The sequence below is a fragment of the Mustelus asterias genome, chromosome 9, assembly GCF_964213995.1.
Source record: "Mustelus asterias chromosome 9, sMusAst1.hap1.1, whole genome shotgun sequence".
In the NCBI taxonomy this organism is placed as follows: domain Eukaryota; kingdom Metazoa; phylum Chordata; class Chondrichthyes; order Carcharhiniformes; family Triakidae; genus Mustelus; species Mustelus asterias.
The window spans coordinates 90,615,434-90,634,377 of record NC_135809.1 but is presented as its reverse complement, the minus strand read 5'-3'; the positions used below and the strand labels follow the sequence as shown (position 1 = coordinate 90,634,377).

At 44.9% G+C, this 18,944-nt stretch overlaps 1 protein-coding gene across 8 annotated transcripts in view; it reads left to right on the top strand.

Moving 5' to 3' along the window:
* The first annotated feature begins 227 nt into the window (after nucleotides 1-227).
* The window catches only part of kcnc1a (potassium voltage-gated channel, Shaw-related subfamily, member 1a), a 97,068-nt gene continuing 78,351 nt past the window's right edge, over nucleotides 228-18,944 (top strand). For all 8 annotated transcript variants that reach the window (XM_078221250.1, XM_078221253.1, XM_078221249.1 and 5 more), the window contains exon 1: nucleotides 228-881. In XM_078221250.1, the coding sequence (XP_078077376.1) occupies nucleotides 228-881 (654 nt within the window). The remainder of the gene's footprint in view (nucleotides 882-18,944) is intronic.

Below are 18,944 nucleotides of genomic sequence, written 5' to 3'. Positions count from 1 at the left end.
TAACAATGTAGGTGCAAGGCGGAGAGGGCTGCATCAGTGAAGGCTGTGCGCGCTGTTGCTGGGCAGGTTGCCGGGCAGGTCGCTCGGCTGGTTGCTTGGGCTGGTTGCCGGGCTGGTTGCTGGGCAGGTTGCCGGGCAGGTTGCCGGGCAGGTTGCCGGGCTGCAGGGAGCGGAGAAGCGGGCCAGGGGGAGGGAGGCAGATGCCTGGCCGCTGTCCGTGGTGCTGAATGATCAGCTCCGTCCATGTGGCCACCTCCCGCGGCAGCACCCCAGGAAAGCGCCCTCCCTCCGCGACATGTCTGATCGAGGAGATGGGCAAGGGCGACGACAACGATCGCATCGTGATCAACGTGGGAGGGACTAGGCACGAAACGTACCGGAGCACCCTGAAGACCCTGCCCGGCACCCGGCTGGCATGGCTCACCGAACCCGGCGCCTTTGCCAACTTCGACTACGACCCCAAGGCGGACGAGTTCTTCTTCGACCGGCACCCGGGGGTCTTCGCCCACATCCTCAACTACTACCGCACGGGCAAGCTGCACTGCCCGGCCGATGTGTGCGGACCCCTGTACGAGGAGGAGATCGCCTTCTGGGGCATCGATGAGACGGATGTGGAGCCTTGCTGCTGGATGACCTACCGGCAGCACCGGGACGCCGAGGAGGCTTTGGACAGCTTCGAGTCCCCCGACATCAACAGCGGCGACGGGGAGGCAGGGGGCGCCGGGGACGGGGTCGCAGACTCGGAGGATGAACTGGATACCAAGCGCCTGGCCCTGGGAGACTGCTCCCCAGAAACTGGAGCCAAAGCCGGCTGGTGGAGGAAATGGCAACGCCGCATTTGGGCTCTCTTTGAAGACCCTTATTCCTCTAAATATGCACGGGTAAGGAAATAATTACATTGTTTCGTTTTTAAAAAAAAATTCTATGCCAACAATCTCCACACCATTCAAAAGCTATGCACATGGAAATAAAGAACTGATTAGTCAAATAAACTGAGGAACAATTGTAGAAAGACATCCATTTGAAATGAATGCAAAAAGGGCATGTCTCCATTGAATGAATGTGGAGAGGAACCTGATTGCAAAACACAGTCAATTCAGAGGTAGAGAGGAGGAGGAGGAATTAATGTTGCAAGCTCGACCCGGGGTACCTGAGATGTGTATTCATTGCCAGAATTTCAAGAAGACAGGGTAATATCTCCGACTGGAGATCCTGAAAAGGATTTAGCGAACCGGCTGGTGGTTGTAGCAAAACTGCCTAAATAGAAATAAATGTGAGGTCGCCCCGCACATACTGGGAAGGGGGGTTTGGGGGGGGGGGGGTGAGGGGGGATAGAGGTGACAGATATTGCTGCGGCTCAGCTGAGCGCAAAGCCCCTCTTCACAAAACGGCCGAGGGGCTGTTTGTGAGTTCTTTCCTGAGAACATATTCTTTACAGCGACATCAGTAATCGGAAATGCCAGTCACACTGGTGGATCACTTGGAGGGTTTTCTGGGAATTGGATAGAGCCTGTAAGCGGAACCCAGCTTCATTTCAGAGAAGTGGTGCTTCTGATCAAAGCTACCGAGGCAGCGCACAGCAGGGGTTCGTTCAAACTGGGGGCTCATTGATATTCCGCCGGCGTACACCCCGGGTGCAGACTGCAGCGGAATCCAGAGTCGCCGCTTTCACCTCAGATCCCAGTTTTATTCTTAAAAAAAAGAGCCTTGGGTCGCCTTACCGGGAAGGGGGGGGGGGGGGGCGGGGGGGGAGCCAGTAACTCCAGGCACTGAGTATGTTTTGATCTTTGATTTTAAAAAAAGGCTGAGGTTGGAAACGGCAAGAGGAACAGGAATAATGTTACTGTAAAGAGCTTACATCAATACAACCAAAACATCTCTAAGTGCAAATGTATACCTCTAATCCTGCAAAATATGGCATATTCCATTTCAAATTGTTAAGGTTTATACATTCTGCAAAGCGCCTGCGATGCGTGTCGAGTCTTAAAATGTTTTCCTCTTCTATATTGCTGGCTAGATGCCGTGATACATTATTGTCGTTGCCCTCAGAAAATGATAGCTATTGATTTGTAGATTATTTAAAGACTGATAGATGGACAGGGATATTGGACATTCTAACCAAACACAGATTAATACTAGGGCTTCTTCCTTTTCTCAAACCTCTCCGCGCCCCAGAGATTGAAATCACCCCTTTCAGTTTCCTGATAGGCCCATGTACTTATCTAGGGGCAAGATCTGTGTCGCTATTAACTCGCACTATCGCCGTTATTGTGTGGGGGCCACCGCATGTAATTCCTCTCAATGTCTGAGTACTCGAGATGTTAATGAAATCGCAATGTTGTGCTGGATTGAGGATTTATCGCGGGGGGGGGGGGGGGAGGTAGAAAGGCAGCACTCTGCATTTTAAACCCTAAGTAGCAGTAAACAGACCATTTCTACATGGTGCAAGATCTCAAATCATTCTCAGTAGGTTTGCATGCTCCATGTTGGATTGTATACATTCCCGAGTCCTCCCTTCTCCCCCTTGCCCTGGTCGAAGCAGCATCCAAAGTGCCCATTGGAATGTCCTTCGTTATTTGAAAGAGACAATTCCTCTAATTTACAGCAAAAACAGGTCATGTTATTTTCCTGTACTCTCCAGAATATGTGAGATATGTGTGTGTGTGTATATATATTATATATTATATATATACACACATATATATATATACAGACGGGATGGGGGTTTCAGGAACAGTGCGTGATTCCCCCAGACTCCAGCAGGTGGGACCTGGCACCACGTCCGATTTTGCTGAAATCGCTGCAGTAAGGAAAGGAAACGATGTTTACAGTCAACAAACCGACACATAAACACTGAAACACAGACAGCCCGGCACCGGGCACCGTCTCCTTTCCTTGACGTGGGGAATGAACCCGCTGGTTTGATGCAAAGTGCGGACGGAGATTGTCAAGCAGATTGACCTTGAATCCGGTGGATTTAAAATCAAATAACACCCATCTTTGCAAATTTCCCAGCTGACCAATGGGATCTGTCATCCAGGTTACCCACCAATACACCCTTAGAGCTCCTGTGCTGAGCCGGTGTGAATCCCTCCGTCCTGAGACAAGATCAAAGCAAATGACCTTCATCAATGTACCGTCACCAAACAGTGACATTAAATTGACATGTTGCCGGTATCCTTGTTTGTAAATTAGAATTATACATAATATAGCAAAAACAATTCCACCAGTGTGAGGAACACAAACATCGGGGGAATTGCCTCATGTCAAATGCAGAAATGAAAATAGGTGTCCCAATCAATGCTTAGAATTAATCCCATATTCAGAAACGAGTAAGAGCGTTGAAATCGGATTGCTTTGCTGTTTACCACTGTGTTTTCATGGTGTTCTCATCCATGAATGAGTTTATAATCGACTGGGGACCAATGCAGGGCAAGTTAGCGAATTGCACATTAATAACGGAACGGAGCCAGACTGGCTCAATGCCGAACTCCAAACACAAGATTAGGCAGAGGTGGGGGGTTATTTTTTTAAGGAGAATTATGCTATGCGAGGATGGTGATTGGAAACAACTTCTGGGCATGGCTGGTGAACGATTTTTATTTGACCCCTGTCCGCCAATTGATTCTTTGTCATCAAGAAAACACCATCTGCATGAAAAGCAAATGTTAGGTCATTTTTTAATGTCTTTTGGTTGGGCGGGGTGGGGGGAGGTGGGGTGGAAGAGGCGGAGAGCAGCGTGTCACATTAGTCCCAATGTCATGTATGTGATGTGACATTACAAGGCATTTACATCACTGCATCAAACAATTTCCTGCGGACTCTTACAGCACAATTGGTGGAATTGGATAATGCAGTGGCTCAGTCGCTGTCCTTTCATCCCTGGGACTTTTGCTCAAATCCGAGCAGATTGGCGAGATAAAAGTCACCTTTGTTCACTTTGGGTCTGTATCAAAATAAGCTCAGAATAAACAATCCAGATTCAGGTGGGCATGGAGCCCAAAGCATATGACTGCCAGTAATTTAGCACAATCCTCACTAAATTACAACACCACACAGAGCAGGGACAATGCATTTAGACATAAAGCAGACCCTGGATATCTTATCCATACTTTGAAACCTCACTCTCCTATTCACTTCCCATATTCCTTCATATCAGCCTTTCCAAGGAATTATCAAATTCCTTTAAGAAAATATAAGACCATAAGACCATAAGACATAGGAGCGGAAGTAAGGCCATTCGGCCCATCGAGTCCACTCCACCATTCAATCATGGTTGATTTCAACTCCATTTACCCGCTCTCTCCCCATAGCCCTTAATTCCTCGAGAAATCAAGAATTTATCAATTTCTGTCTTGAAGACGCTCAACGTCTCGGCCTCCACAGCCCTCTGTGGCAATGAATTCCACAGACCCACCACTCTCTGGCTGAAGAAATTTCTCCTCATCTCTGTTCTAAAGTGACTCCCTTTTATTCTAAGGCTGTGCCCCCGCGTCCTAGTCTCCCCTGTTAATGGAAACAACTTCCCTACGTCCATCCTATCTAAGCCGTTCATTATCTTGTAAGTTTCTATCAGATCTCCCCTCAACCTCCTAAACTCCAATGAATATAATCCCACGATCCTCAGACGTTCATCGTATGTCAGGCCTACCATTCCTGGGATCATCCGTGTGAATCTCCGCTGGACCCGCTCCAGTGCCAGTATGTCCTTCCTGAGGTGTGGGGCCCAAAATTGCTCACAGTACTCCAAATGGGGCCTAACCAGTGCTTTATAAAGCCTCAGAAGTACATCCCTGCTTTTGTATTCCAAGCCTCTTGAGATAAATGACAACATTACATTTGCTTTCCTAATTACGGACTCAACCTGCAAGTTTACCTTTAGAGAATCCTGGACTAGGACTCCCAAGTCCCTTTGCACTTTAGCATTATGAATTTTGTCACCGTTTAGAAAATAGTCCATGCCTCTATTCTTTTTTCCAAAGTGTACGACCTCGCACTTGCCCACGTTGAATTTCATCAGCCACTTCTTGGACCACTCTCCTAAACTGTCTAAATCTTTCTGCAGCCTCCCCACCTCCTCAATACTACCTGCCCCTCCACCTATCTTTGTATCATCGGCAAACTTGGCCAGAATGCTCCCAGTCCCGTCATCTAGATCGTTAATATATAAAGAGAACAGCTGTGGCCCCAACACTGAACCCTGCGGGACACCACTTGTCACCGGTTGCCATTCTGAGAAAGAACCTTTTATCCCAACTCTCTGCCTTCTGTCTGACAGCCAATCGTCAATCCATGTTAGTACCTTGCCTCGAATACCATGGGCCCTTATTTTACTCAGCAGTCTCCCGTGAGGCACCTTGTCAAAGGCCTTTTGGAAGTCAAGATAGATAACATCCATTGGCTCTCCTTGGTCTAACCTATTTGTTATCTCTTCAAAGAACTATGATGGTAATAATGGCTTTTGGCGGATAATATTGCAGTCCTTATTATTTTAGCGTGAAGACATTTTTTTTCTAACTTTAGCAGTAATGCTTCTTGTGATTCTTAAAATCTGTGCTTTTTTAAACCATCTTTCTCAGTACTTATCTCTACCAAAAGCCCTCATTATATTGAAATCCTCTTTTAAGCCATTCTCTTAACTTTCTCAGATTTGATGTAAACATAGCAACTCCACAAACTGCTTTTCCTAAGTATAATCCCTCATCCAGGTAACCTCTGAAATGTACGCTGCAAATTTCCCATTGCATCCTCCCCACAGTGAGGTTCCCAGAAATACGGGTAGCCTAATTAAGGTCCTCTAGAAGTTCAAACTTACATTCTTGCTGTTGTTTTCTATGGCACTAGATCCAAAGCTGGGGTAATTGTTTGCCTTTTTTGTGGCCTTATCTCCTTGCACTGCTAACCTAACGTCCTGCGTCTATGACAGGGTTCGTTTCCTGCTCAGCTCCATTAAAAAATGTAGGATGTATTTCCTTTTATTATCATTTCCAAAATATAGGACTTCACGTGTTCCTACATTGAATTGTATTTGCCTCCTGTCTGCCCTCCTGCATGTCGATAACAATTTTCAGTCTTGGCTGTAATAACCGATTCAGTATCAGCAACATATTGCAATATTTTACCATCAACTCCTAAATCCAAATTATTAATATATACACATTGTGGAGCACACAGAGAGTAAAAGCCCTGTATAGTCTTCAGGTGGTCAGGTTGAGAAGGCAAAAAATTGATGAGTTTATTGGTGAAAAGGGATTTCTCTGCGGTATAGGCTGAGGAGCTAGAAGATGTAAAATTAAGGCACTACAGTACCACCACTGGCAGGAGAGTGCAACTACAGTGTAACAAGTTTATGTAAACACTTACATAAATAGGAATTTAGAATGGGAAACAAACAGGAAAAATGTGACAATAATTTTAAATATAAATTAGGTAGGAAAAGTAAGAGGAATGGGGGTAAGGTGGCAATGTGAAGTTGAAGTTACAATTGTATCAGCCATGATCTTATTAAATGCTGGAGCAGTCTCCAGGGGTTGAGTGGCCTACTCCTCCTAATTTGTATGTTCGTATGAAGTTAAATAGCAAATAAAGACAGTCCCAACAGGGACCCTTATTGAGGACTACTCATATGATCCCATTCTGGAAAATTTCCTATTCCCCCACCCTCTACTTCTTTCCCTTTAATTATCCATCTGTGTTAAATGTATGTCTTTTAAATTCTGAGTGCAAGTATCTTTGCCAAAAACCTCTTATATGCTTGTTTGCCAAATGCCTTTTGAACATATCCACTGAATGTCCTTTATCTATCCTCACTGTTATTTCACCGAAGAATCATATTAGGTTGGTTGAACATGACTTTCCTTTTAAGCATTCACAATGTCTGATGTAGCTCAGGTTTCTGTAATTTCACCCCATTTGGCAACTGAAGTGATACTAACTGACCTATAATTTCCTTGCTTATCCCTGCCTCTATTTTTGAAAACAAATGTCATGTTTATCACACTCCAGTCCCTGGGCGCAGATTTTCTTTCCAAAATATTTTGGAACATGATATCTCTTTTCCTGGTACATCTCTGGTTTCCCTCTTCTTCATTTTCTCTTCCCTATTCAGGCTGATAATACGTTTGCAGCAAACTTTTCAGCTTTTTTTTCCATTTTTCTGCACGAATCTTGGTCATGCCATTTTTTCCTTACTTTCTCCAGGATTGTCAGATAGTTGTCTGCTTTAAGTTTGAGAAACTTCTTTATAACCATTTCTTGATTAATAACTGTCCTACACTACCTCTGGTGGCATTACGATTCTAATATCTACTTCCTCTGTGGGAACTGAGGCAGAATATTTCCATTCCCTAACTCCCAAGGCAAGCTTGCCTCCCTATTTATTATTACTGTATTTGGTTTGATGTTCTGTGACTACTAATGTGACTTTAAAAGGCTTACTGCTGTGTTTGTTTTTCCTTCTAGTATCTCTTTCGCAGATTTCCTATACTCTTTATATTTTCCCTTGATTTAAAAAAAGAACAATTTGCCCAATGAGCTAATTTTGTTGCCCTATTTTTAATATTTAATTTGAGCTAATTTCACCATTCATCCATGAAAACCCAGTCTTCGAGACATTTGCTTTTCCTTTATCAAAGTGTACTTGATTTGCATCCGCCCATCTCCTGTTTAAGTATGTTCCATTGATACACTTCTATTTGCTAAATTTCTCTTCCATTTAATCTGAGAAAAGTTTCTTTTTTCTTGGTATAGTTATTCTTTTTTCCAGTTAATTACTCATGTTTTAACTTCTCTCTTAGAGGTTTACAGTATGGAAACAGGTCCTTTGGCCCAACTTGTCCATGCCACCCAGTTTTACCACTAAGCCAGTCCCAATTGCCCACGTTTGGCCCATATCCCTTTATATCCATCTTACTGTAACTGTCTAAATGCTTTTTAAAAGACAAAATTGTACCTGCCTCTACTACTGCCACTGGCAGCTTGTTCCAGACACTCACCACTCTCTGAGTGAAAAAATTGCCGTCTGGACCCTTTTGTATCTCTCCTGTCTCATCTTAAACCCTATGCCCTCTAGTTTTAGACTCCCCTACCTTTGGGAAAAGATGTTGACTATCGAGCTGATCTATGCCCCTCATTATATTATAGTCTTCTATAAGATCACCTCTAAGCCTCTTACACTCCAGAGAAAAAAGTCCCAGTCTATCCAGCCTCTCTTTATTATTCTTACTTTTGCTATTATTTGCACTGGACTTGATTTCACAATGGGAACTGCTGCCCAAATATTCTCCTCAGCTTTAGGTCATCTATTTCCTGTGCTTCATAATCAGTCTTTTCCAGTCTTTTCCAGAGAAGTCACAGATTGCCGATATGGGAAATGGAAACTATTGCCCTGGTGTAGCAGGAAAGCCCTTCTGAAACTTTGTCTGACATTCAGGGGTGGCATGGTGGCACAGTGGTTGGCACAATGGTTAGCACTGCTGCCTCACAGCACCAGGGACATGGGTTTTATTCCCGGCTTGCGTCACTGTCTGTGCGGAGTCTGCGCATTCTCCCCGTGTCTGCATGGGTTTCCTCCGGGTGCTCCGGTTTCCTCCCACAGTCCAAAGATGTGTGGGTTAGGTGGATTGGCCATGCTAAATTGTCCCTTAGCGTCAGGGGGACTAGGTAGGGTAAATGTATGGGGTTATGGGGATAGGGCCTGGGTGGGATTCTGGTTGGTACAGACTCGATGGACCGAATGGCCTCCTTCTGCACTGTATGATTCTGTGATCTATGTCTAGTGGAAGCTTTCTTCTGCACCAAAGTGTTTTGTATCTGACCTGGAAATGCTTGATGTTTTATTTGTCATGCCTCATTTTGTTAAATGAAAAAAACAAACATAAAAGTCAAAAATAGGATAGAAACTTTGATCTCACTCCAAACTATGAACATATTGGAAACTGTTCATGTTCCTGTTCCAACTGGAAGATTCTCTAGTAAAATTCACTCTTCTAATAACTTATGATTTTGGAATAATTATTAAAAACCACTGCACATAAGACACAGCCTGCTACAAAGATGAATTACATGGAGCAGGGAGGTGATAAGTTTGCATCCCTGGTCTCTATTGATGGGAGAACAGTCAAAGTGCCACAGTGAGCCTCAGTGCCCTTTTAAGTGTTCTTGCTCCTGATTATCTGACTGGAAATTGCACACTAGGGCGGCATGGTAGCACAGTGGTTAGCACTGCTGCTTCACAGCTCCAAGGTCCCGGGTTCGATTCCCGGCTCGGGTCACTGTGTGGAGTTTGCACATTCTCCTCGTGTCTGCGTGGGTTTCCTCCGGGTGCTCCGGTTTCCTCCCACAGTCCAAAGATGTGCGGGTTAGGTTGATTGGCCAGGTTAAAAAAATTGCCCCTTAGAGTCCTGGGATGCGTAGGTTAGAGGGATTAGTGGGTAAAATATGTGGGGGTAGGGCCTGGGTGGGATTGTGGTCGGTGCAGACTCGATGGGCCGAATGGCCTCCTTCTGCACTGTAGGGTTTCTATGAAACTTCTATGAAACTTTGGATGGGGATGGGGATCGCCTACACTGTAATAAACGGGCAACATGGTGGCACAGTGGTTAGCACTACTGCCTCACAGCCAGGTTCGATTCCCGGCTTGAAGTCACTGTCTGTGTGGAGTTTGCACATTCTCCCCGTGTCTGCGTGGGTTTCCTCTGGGTGCTCCAGTTTCCTCCCATAGTCCAAAGACATGCTGGTTAGGTGGATTGGCCATGCTAAATTGCTCCTTAGTGTCAGGAGGATTAGATAGGGTAAATGCATGGGGTTATGGGGATAGGGCTTGGTAGGGATTGTGGTGGGTGCAGATTTGCTGGGCCAAATGGCCTCCTTCTGCACTGTAGGATTCTAATACTCTTCCCCATTCAGTCTAGTACGTAACTGGTTATTGTGGGTCAGGTGCTGGAGTCAGTAATGGAGGTTTTCTGCTTGTGTGCTTACCAATCTGTGATTCTCCACATTCATTTTAACACAGAGGAAAATTATGTGCTGGTGAATGTAAAAAGCTAGTTTCTTAGTGTAGAACAAAACCTAAAGATAAACATGTAATAGCACAAAGTGAATGTCAAGCATGTTTGTATTTATTTTTGTCAGATTTCCCATGTGGTGGCTGTAGATTATGTTAGGGCCATTGGTTGTCAGCCATCTGGTTACATCCTATTTCTGAATCTGTTAAAAATCAGATCTACAGCTTGGTAATAAGATTGCAGTGTGGTCAGGTATAGTATTTGTAGAGATCATTGCTGGGGGTGGGGGGTTAGAGTTGTAGCTCTGGGGTGTAAGTAATTTAATGAATTATTTATATAATGCAAATTGTACGTTTCAGAGAGCCTGTTCCCCATATGTTCAAACTTGCTATGTGGGGGAGTATGTGTGTGAGCATAGAGTGTGTGCGCGAGTGCAAAGATTACATTATGTCATTGAGAGCGTATTCTCCATTTTAATGAATTTTCTTCTATTTCTTCATGGGAGCATCATAGGCAGGGACAGTATATGTTGCTATTCCTAGTTGTCCTTGATGATGAGCCCAAATTATTGAATCACTGAAGTCCATGTGGTGTACATATACTTTCAGTGCTGTTAGGAAGGGAGTTCCAGGATTTTGACTCAGTGGCAATGAAGGAAAGGTGATCCACTTCTAGGTCTGGATGGTCTTGGAAGGGAACTTTCAAGATGTTCTTATGCGACTGCTTTCCTTCTCCATCTAAGTGGTAGAGATCACAGGTTTGGAAGATGTTGTTGAGACAGCCTTGGCATGTTGCTGCAGTGCATATTGCATATGGTACGCACTAGCATCACTGTGCACCCATGGGGGAAGAAGAGAATGTTTAAGGTGGTGGATGATGTTGAGCTTCTTGAATGGTATTGGAGCTACACTCATCCAGGCAAGTGAACCATATTCCATTATGCTCGTGACTTGAGCCAAGTAGATGGCAAAAAGGCCTCAGGGAGTCAGGAGGTGAGTTACTTGCCGCAGAACTCCCCACCTCTGACCTGCTACTGTAGCCACAAGATTTACTGAGCTGGTCCAGTTCAGTTTCTGATCAATGGCAACCCTCAGGATGTGGAGCATGGAGCATTTGATAATGGTAATGCCATTGAACGTTAAGGGGAATGGTAAGGTTCTCCCTTTTGGAGATGGTCACTGCGTGGCAATGAGTTTTCCTTTCTGAATTGTACGCATGCTTGCATCGCAGAATGGGACTTCTCAAATTAGTGCCAACGTCAGGTTTAGTACAATTTGACAAGATAGAATTTCCAAACAGCAAGCACTATTCTGAACCATGCTTCAAGCAGACTAGGCCTTTTCTTAATCTAAGAACTCACAACGTCTACACTAAATGGTCCATTAAATGCTTCAGGTTACAAGTTAAGTAGGGGTTAAAGCTTCCTTTGCTGTATGGATTGCACGTCTCTGAAGGTGATCATTCTACAGCTTGAGGGTGTGCAGGCAGCAAGGGAATGGGTGACTGCAGACAGTTAAGGTGTTCCAGGCAGGTATTGCAGGAATCTCCTGAGTTAACCTCCCTCTATAACCAGTATTCAGTTCTAATGCTTCCTCTGAGAAATATAATCAGAGCCAAGGCCAGTTGTACATGGGTGGGGGTCGTGGTCGGGGAGTGGGGGTAATCCTAGAGGAGGAAGGTCAGGAAAGCAATAGTGGGAGGAGTATCAGTGGGAGATCATTTTATTGATATTGATCATCGCTCAGTTAGATTTAGAGTAGCTATTAAAAAGGATATTGATAGACCAAAAGTAAACTTTTTAAATTTGGAAAAGGCAAATTTTACCAAGTTGTGTTGCGATTTGGCAAAAGTGAATTGTAAATAGCTATTCAATGATAAATCTTTCAGAGCAGTGGACATTCTCAGAGCAGATAAAGAGGATTCAGAACTATGTTCCCACCAAGAAAAAGGGCAGGACTCCTGAATGTAGTCGAAGAGCATCCAGAGAAGGAGAATACAAAAGAAGGAAACATATGTTGGATGCCAAGAGCTTCATACCTCAGAAAGCCAAGGGAAGTATAGAAAATGAAGGGGCAAAATTACAAAGGAAATTAATAAAACAAGGAGAGGACATGAGAAAAAATATTGGCAAGATAAATTAAGGAAAACCCAAAGGTATATATATAAATACATAAAGAGCTAGAGTAGGGCCAATTAGAGACTGAAAAGATGACTTGTGAGAGGTGATGGTTCTTACTGAATACTTTGTTCGTGTTTCCACAAAACACAGGGACAAGGCAGACATTGTGGAAAAAGAGAAGTGTAAAATATTGGATGGGATAAACATTGTGAAGGAGGAAATATTAAGACATTTAGCATCCTAGAAAGTGGATGAATCAACAGGTCAGGATAAAATGTATCCTTACTAACAGAAACAAGTAAAGAAATAGTAAAGGCTCTGACCATCCAATTCTCTCTGGCTAAAGACATGGTGCTGGAGCACTGGAGAGCTGGTAACATTGTATTGTGTTTAAAAAAGTGGTAACTAGATTAATTACAAATCAGTCAGCCTAACCTTGATGGCTGACTCATCAGAAAATTAAAAGCTCATGAGTTCCAGGGAGAGTTACAAATTGGATCCAACATTGGCTCAGTGGCAGGAAGCAAATTATAATGGCTTTTGGTCGTATGTCATTAGATGGTTGTTTCCAGGGCTCAGGACTGGGTCTCTTGCTGTTTGTGGTATTTATCCATGGTTTAGTGTAAATGTAGAGGGTATGATTAAGAAGTTTGCATGCGACACAAATTGGTTGTGTGGTTTATGGTAAGGTAGAAAGCTGTAGACTGCAGAAAGATGGTCAGGTGGGCAGAAAAGTGGCAAATAGAATTCAACTTCTAAACACCGCCCCCTTGACATTGAATGGTGTTACATCACTGAATCCCCCACTGTCAACATCCTTGGGGTTACCATTGACCAGATACTCAACTAGACTTGCCACAAAAATGCAATGGCTACAAGAGCAGGTCAAAGGCCAGGAATACTGCAGCCAGTAACTTACCTTCTGACTCCCCAAAGCCTATCCACCATCTACAAGTCGGGAGTGTGATGGAATACTCTCCACTTGCCTGGATGGGTGCAGCTCCAGCAGCACTCAAAAAGCTTGGCACCATCCAGGACGAAGCAGCCTGCTTGATTGGCACCACATCCACAAACATTCATTCCCTCCACCACCGATGCTCAGTAGCAGCAGTGTGTACTATCTACAAGATGCACTGCAGCAATTCACCAAAGATCCTTAGACAGCACCTTCCAAACTCACAACCACTTCCATCTAGAAGGACAAGGGCAGTAGGTACATGGGAACACCACCACCTGCAAGTTTCCCTCCAAGCCACTCAGTGTCCTGACTTCACAGTCACTTGGTCAAATTCCTGGAATTCCCTCCCTAACAGCATTGTGGGTCAGCCCACAGCACATGGACTGCAGCAATTCAAGAAGACTCACTACCACCTTCTCAAGGGAAACTAGGGATGGGCAATAAATGCTGACCAGCCAGCGACGCCCATGTCCCACAAACTAATAAAAAAAACTTGGAGAAATGTGAGGTAATGCATTTGGGGGGGTCAAACAAAGCAAAGGAAAAGGTAGGATATTGACAGTTATAGAGGAACAATGGGACCTTGGAGTGAATGTCTACAGATCCTGAAGGTCGTAGGACTAGTGGATACGGTGGTTAAGAAAGTACGCAGGATACTTTACTGGTCAAGACCTAGAGTATAAGAGCAGGGAGATTATGCTGGAACTGTATAAAATATTAGTTAGGGCACAGATAGAGTATAGTGTACAGTTCTGGTCGCTGCATTATTGGAAGGATGTGATTTCACTAGAGACGATATAGAGGAGATTTATGAGGATGCTGCAAGGAATGGAGAATTTTGGCTATGAGGAAAGATTGGGTGGGCTGGGGTTGTTTTCTTTGCAACAGAGGAAGCTGAGGTGTATAAAATTATGAAGTACCTAATGGAGCAGATAGGAAGGATTTGCTTATGTCAGCAAAGAGACCAATAACCAGGTTGCATAGATTTAAAGTGATTGGCAGAGGAACTAGAGGAGAGTTGAGTAGAATTTCTTTCCTCCAGAACATTGTAGGGAATGTGGAACTCACTGCTTGAAAGGAGCAAAAACCCTCGTCATATTTAATCAGAAGTTGGATAAGAACTTGCTGTGCTGCAGCCTACAGGACGATGGACTGTGAGCTGGGATAGGGATGAGGCAGGATTGATGTTTATCAGCCAGCAAAGCAACAAAGGGCCAAATGGTCTGCTTCCGTGCTGTAAATATTCTATGTTTTTAATATGTTCCACTCCTAGTCTGGTGCACAGGAACATAAGGACTAACAGGAACAGACGCGGTCCATCAAAGTTGCTCCCAAAATCCAGGAAAAGTAATAACTACATCTTGTATCTCTCATTTTCTGCCCTTGCTAAGGAGTGATAAACAATTTGATAAGGCTCACTGGTGGGCATGGGATTGCAATTTGCTATTATCCCTGAACTGATGGAAGTGATGGAGGTAGCACACAAACTTCAAGCTGAGTGGCCAAGCACTCAAGCAGGAGGCCCAGGTTTGTGCAAGACTGGAAACAATAAAAAATAGCCTGCACTTCACAAAGCAGCTTGGACCTCTTAAATGGGAGTGTGCTGGAAGTCACTAGAAAAATATCTGAATGGTGCGCAATGGTGCAGCAGGCCAGAGAGAGAGAGAGAGAGAGAGAGCTCCTAGGTTCTCAGATGCAGCGATGGAGCCTTAGTACAGAAGGTGGAATGGAGGATCTTTCTGCAGATAGACACTGCAAAGCCAGTGCAGCAGATAGCCATGGAGGCCAATGCCATGAGGATCTGGGTATGGTGAACTCAAGGTTAGTGAATGCATCTTTAAATGCCAGATCATACAAATCACACCACCAATCTCACACCCCGCTCAATACACTGCACCTACGTCACTCATCCATCAGCAGTTTCGAGCAATTAGGACTCACGCCTAACATTCAGGTGAAATCTCACCCTCACACACTTACTTCTGCTGCAAGCCTCACGCCCACATCTCAAGTTTCTACACACTTCCAGCTATTCAGTTATGACAGGCACTTCATCTAAGCACATTGTAACACACTCACTGACACTCAACCCTCTCTCTTTCAGGAAAACATGGCACATAACTGCAGGTACAGATAGACCTAATGAGGGCCAGTCACGGCTGCATCTTCTGTGCCCCTTGGAGGAGATTGAGCTGGGTATTATTAGCATGGCTATCACTGACTCCAAGGTAACCGGGATTGCTGAATCCCTCCAGGATGATGGTATATTCCTGCATTTCCCAAATCCCACTTCACCTTCATTCCACAATCTTGTATGAAGTACAAGCTGCACATGATGTCACTGTGCACCTCTTACATTCCAGGCATCCCAGCTGTCTCCTTGTGTATTTATGTTTTCAGATATCCAAGACCTACTGCCTGGCAAACCACTGTTAAGTCAGGATGAAAGCCCAAGGGAAGAGCACATATACATCTTTAGAAGAGCTAACACTCACAGCCACCAGTTCAGATATCAGCATTGCACATAACTTATAGAATAGTGGCCAAGCACTCAAGCAGGAGGCCAAGAATGGGCTACGAATGGAAAGGGCAGTGTGAGTGCCAACTTGCTGCAGGCGAGTTCAGTTGCATGGTTTTGATAAGGACATTGATCAGGTGGTGTACAGGAAAAGGCTGATGAGCACGCACACAGAAATGCTCATTGCAGACAGCCTGTGTCATTGTCAAGGAAAATGGAGGATTCCCACTCCAACTTGGCACAGGGCTTTGTGCCAAGTTTAGAGCATTCTGTCCGGCATGAATCAGTTGGCCAACTACATTTACTTGTGGACTCAACTATGATGCAGTGTCTGATCATCCTAGCTCCTATTGCACCCAACATTTGATTGCTTCAGTGGAAGTTCTGACTGAGGTCATGATGTCTCTATTGTTGGGCAAGATCTGCCTGGTGCCATGTCGCTGCCATCATGGCGGCAGATACCAATGCTCAATGGGTCTTGAGAGATCGCATAACAGTCCGGAAATCTGTGCTCTACTGGAATACTAGGATTGCTGAAGCACTGTCCAGTGGAGTGGCAGTAGTATCGTGCTGCATGAACCTGTTATCCTCTCTCAGGAAGACAGAATTCATGCTCTCACCAGTGCTGTCTGCCAGCACTCCTACTGTTGTCTCTTAGCTGAGCAGCCCAGACTGCTATCGCCTAGTCCAAGGTGTCAGAATCTGAAACTGGGCCATCAAGGCCCAAGTTGCCTGAGAGTCACTTGTACGACCATGTATTGAAAGTTAGCTGCCATCCACCATCCATGCTGCAGTCACAGAGATGGAAGTGCTTCGGAGCACTAGGCGAGGCAAAGGCACTCACAAGGCAAGCACGAAGGGAATGCACAAGGGCAAATAGATGGGTGTTGTAAGTGTTATTGGAATTGTTGTTGGAGAAAGTTGGTATGGAATGATTGTTTACTAGTATCTTTTATTTCTGAACTTTGGTCAATAGGATGCTGTAATGCTGTACAATAGAGAGTTGGAAAGGTGCGGAAGTATGGAGCAACGTTAATACGGGGATCTTTTCCTGGGGAGCGGGGAGTCTGATGAGCTGCTGATGGATAGCCTGTTTGGAGCAATGATGTCTTTGATTCCTTTGCTCTTCCTACTTCCCCTCTTCCTTTTCTTCTTCATCCTCCTCAGGCACTTGTAAAAGTCATGATGGCAATGGTGGTGCCTTCATGATGCACAGGTTGTAGAAGGCCATCATAGATTGGGAAACATGCTCTGGTGAGTACTGAGTATTAGAGCACCCCCTCCCCCCCCGCCCCCAATGTAGTCCAGGTAACTGAACTGTTGTTTCAGGACACCATGCTGTGCTCCATGGTATTCCTCATTGCAGCATAGCTGTCAGTGTAGAAGTGTGGTTTATGTGTAGTTTGGTGATGGAAGGGAGTCATCAGCTGCATGAAGAACAGATTGCCATTGTCACCAAGCAGTCATCGTTGGATTGGATGTGGTTATTTGTAGATGGCTGACTGGTGCAGGATGGAAGCATTATGACTGCTGCTAGGGCAGCAGTAATTCAACAATGTGATGGTCTGGGTGAGCACACACACGAATCGCATATTCAGGGAGTGGAATCCCTTAAAGTGGCAGGGGCGGCATGGTGGCATGGTGGTTAGCACTGCTGCCTCACGGCACCAGGGACCCGGGTTCGATTCCCGGCTCGGGTCACTGTATGTGTGGAGTTTGCACGTTCTCCCTGTGTCTGTGTGTGTTTCCTCCGGGTGCTCCGGTTTCCTCTCACAGTCCAAAGATGCGCTGGTTAAGTGGATTGGCCATGCTAAATTGCCCCTTAGTGTCAGGGGGACTAGATAGGTTAAATACATGGGGTCATGGGAATAGAGCCTGGGTGGGATGGTGCAGACTCGTTGGGCCAAATGGCCTCCTTCACCATAAGATTCGATGATAACATCACCCCACTGAGATGCGGCACTCACAAGGCTTCATGCTTGCACTCAATGGTTTCCTACACTACTGGGAATCCTGCTTTCTTGACAAAGCCATGTATCCACTCCTCCTATTCCTCTCTGCTTAGAGGGAAAAGAATAAAGCTTCCTCTTCTGACATACAAAGCATCACTGACCTCCCTGCGACAGAGCAGGATGGTGAACTGAGATACGTTAGTGGTGTTACAGGCTCCCGCCCCACCTGGAAGGATGCTGAGGTATAGAAATTGAGGGTTACGGTAACCTTGTCAACCTCTGGCAGTGTCATCTAGGTCTGGATGTAGGTGATGGTGCGGTTCAGTGATCACCTCCCATGCCACAGACATTGGTCTTGAGTTTGCACCGAGGAGAAGTATTCTCAAAATAGTCTCCTGCCTCAGCCTCCTGCTGAGTGCCCTTCTTCTCTCGCTGTAAATAGCTTCTCCTCTCTGCTTCATCTTCCTGCCATGCTTAGTCCAAGAGAAACTGCAACTATAACCCATCATACTGAGTACAGATACACCACTCAAAGGCCTTTCAAATCTACACCCTATCATTGCCTTCTGACTGAAAGAACTTGTTAACTCCTCCCATTGCACAGTCTTTCCACTAAGTCTTCTGCAGCTAAAAAGTAGTGAAAAGCACCTCATCTGAAATTTGAAAGGTGGTGTTTTAAATAGTGCTGGATTTCTTGTGCAGTTGAATGCATACTCACTTGTGATTAAGAGAGGCTGTTAACATGACCGGCATTGTCCAAAATGGCAGGTCGAGTGTCAAGTCAGTGTTACACTCAGATCATGATGTGCTCACTCTGTATTCTTCCGGCACATACACAAGATACCCATGGAGAGCAGCTTGGGCAATGCTGCGAGTCGCTGAGAGTGGATACCACCCCCAACACTTTTTTTTAAACACCCAGGAACTAGTGGCTCTACAAAACTGAATTTTGTGGTCTAAATATCCAATGTGGACGAGATCTAATTGTCATGTCAAAGATGAAAGGCTGAGAGTCTGGCCCCCTATCCATTCCCCGGTGATTTCTAATAGTTTACCAATTCTTTGTTTATTTCATTCATAGCACTCCATTGCCTTTTCCCTAAATACAGACACGCTAACAACATCTTATCGTCGTGTTAATTTTCAACCATGCACTTCAGCAGCTGCCAGTATCTGAAAATACTCTTGTTTTGGGATCAGTGTTGCTGGGAGACTGGGTGGTGCAATGTGGTTAGACAAAAACCTTTCCATTCTGGACCTGTGTTTCCATCTGGTTTAGACTGGGAGGATGACAGTTTCTTTGTCTGTTAACTGTGAAATACCTATACAGAATTAACCCAATTCTTTTAATTGGACAGTAACTGGCAATCTCACACAGAGACACCACACAATG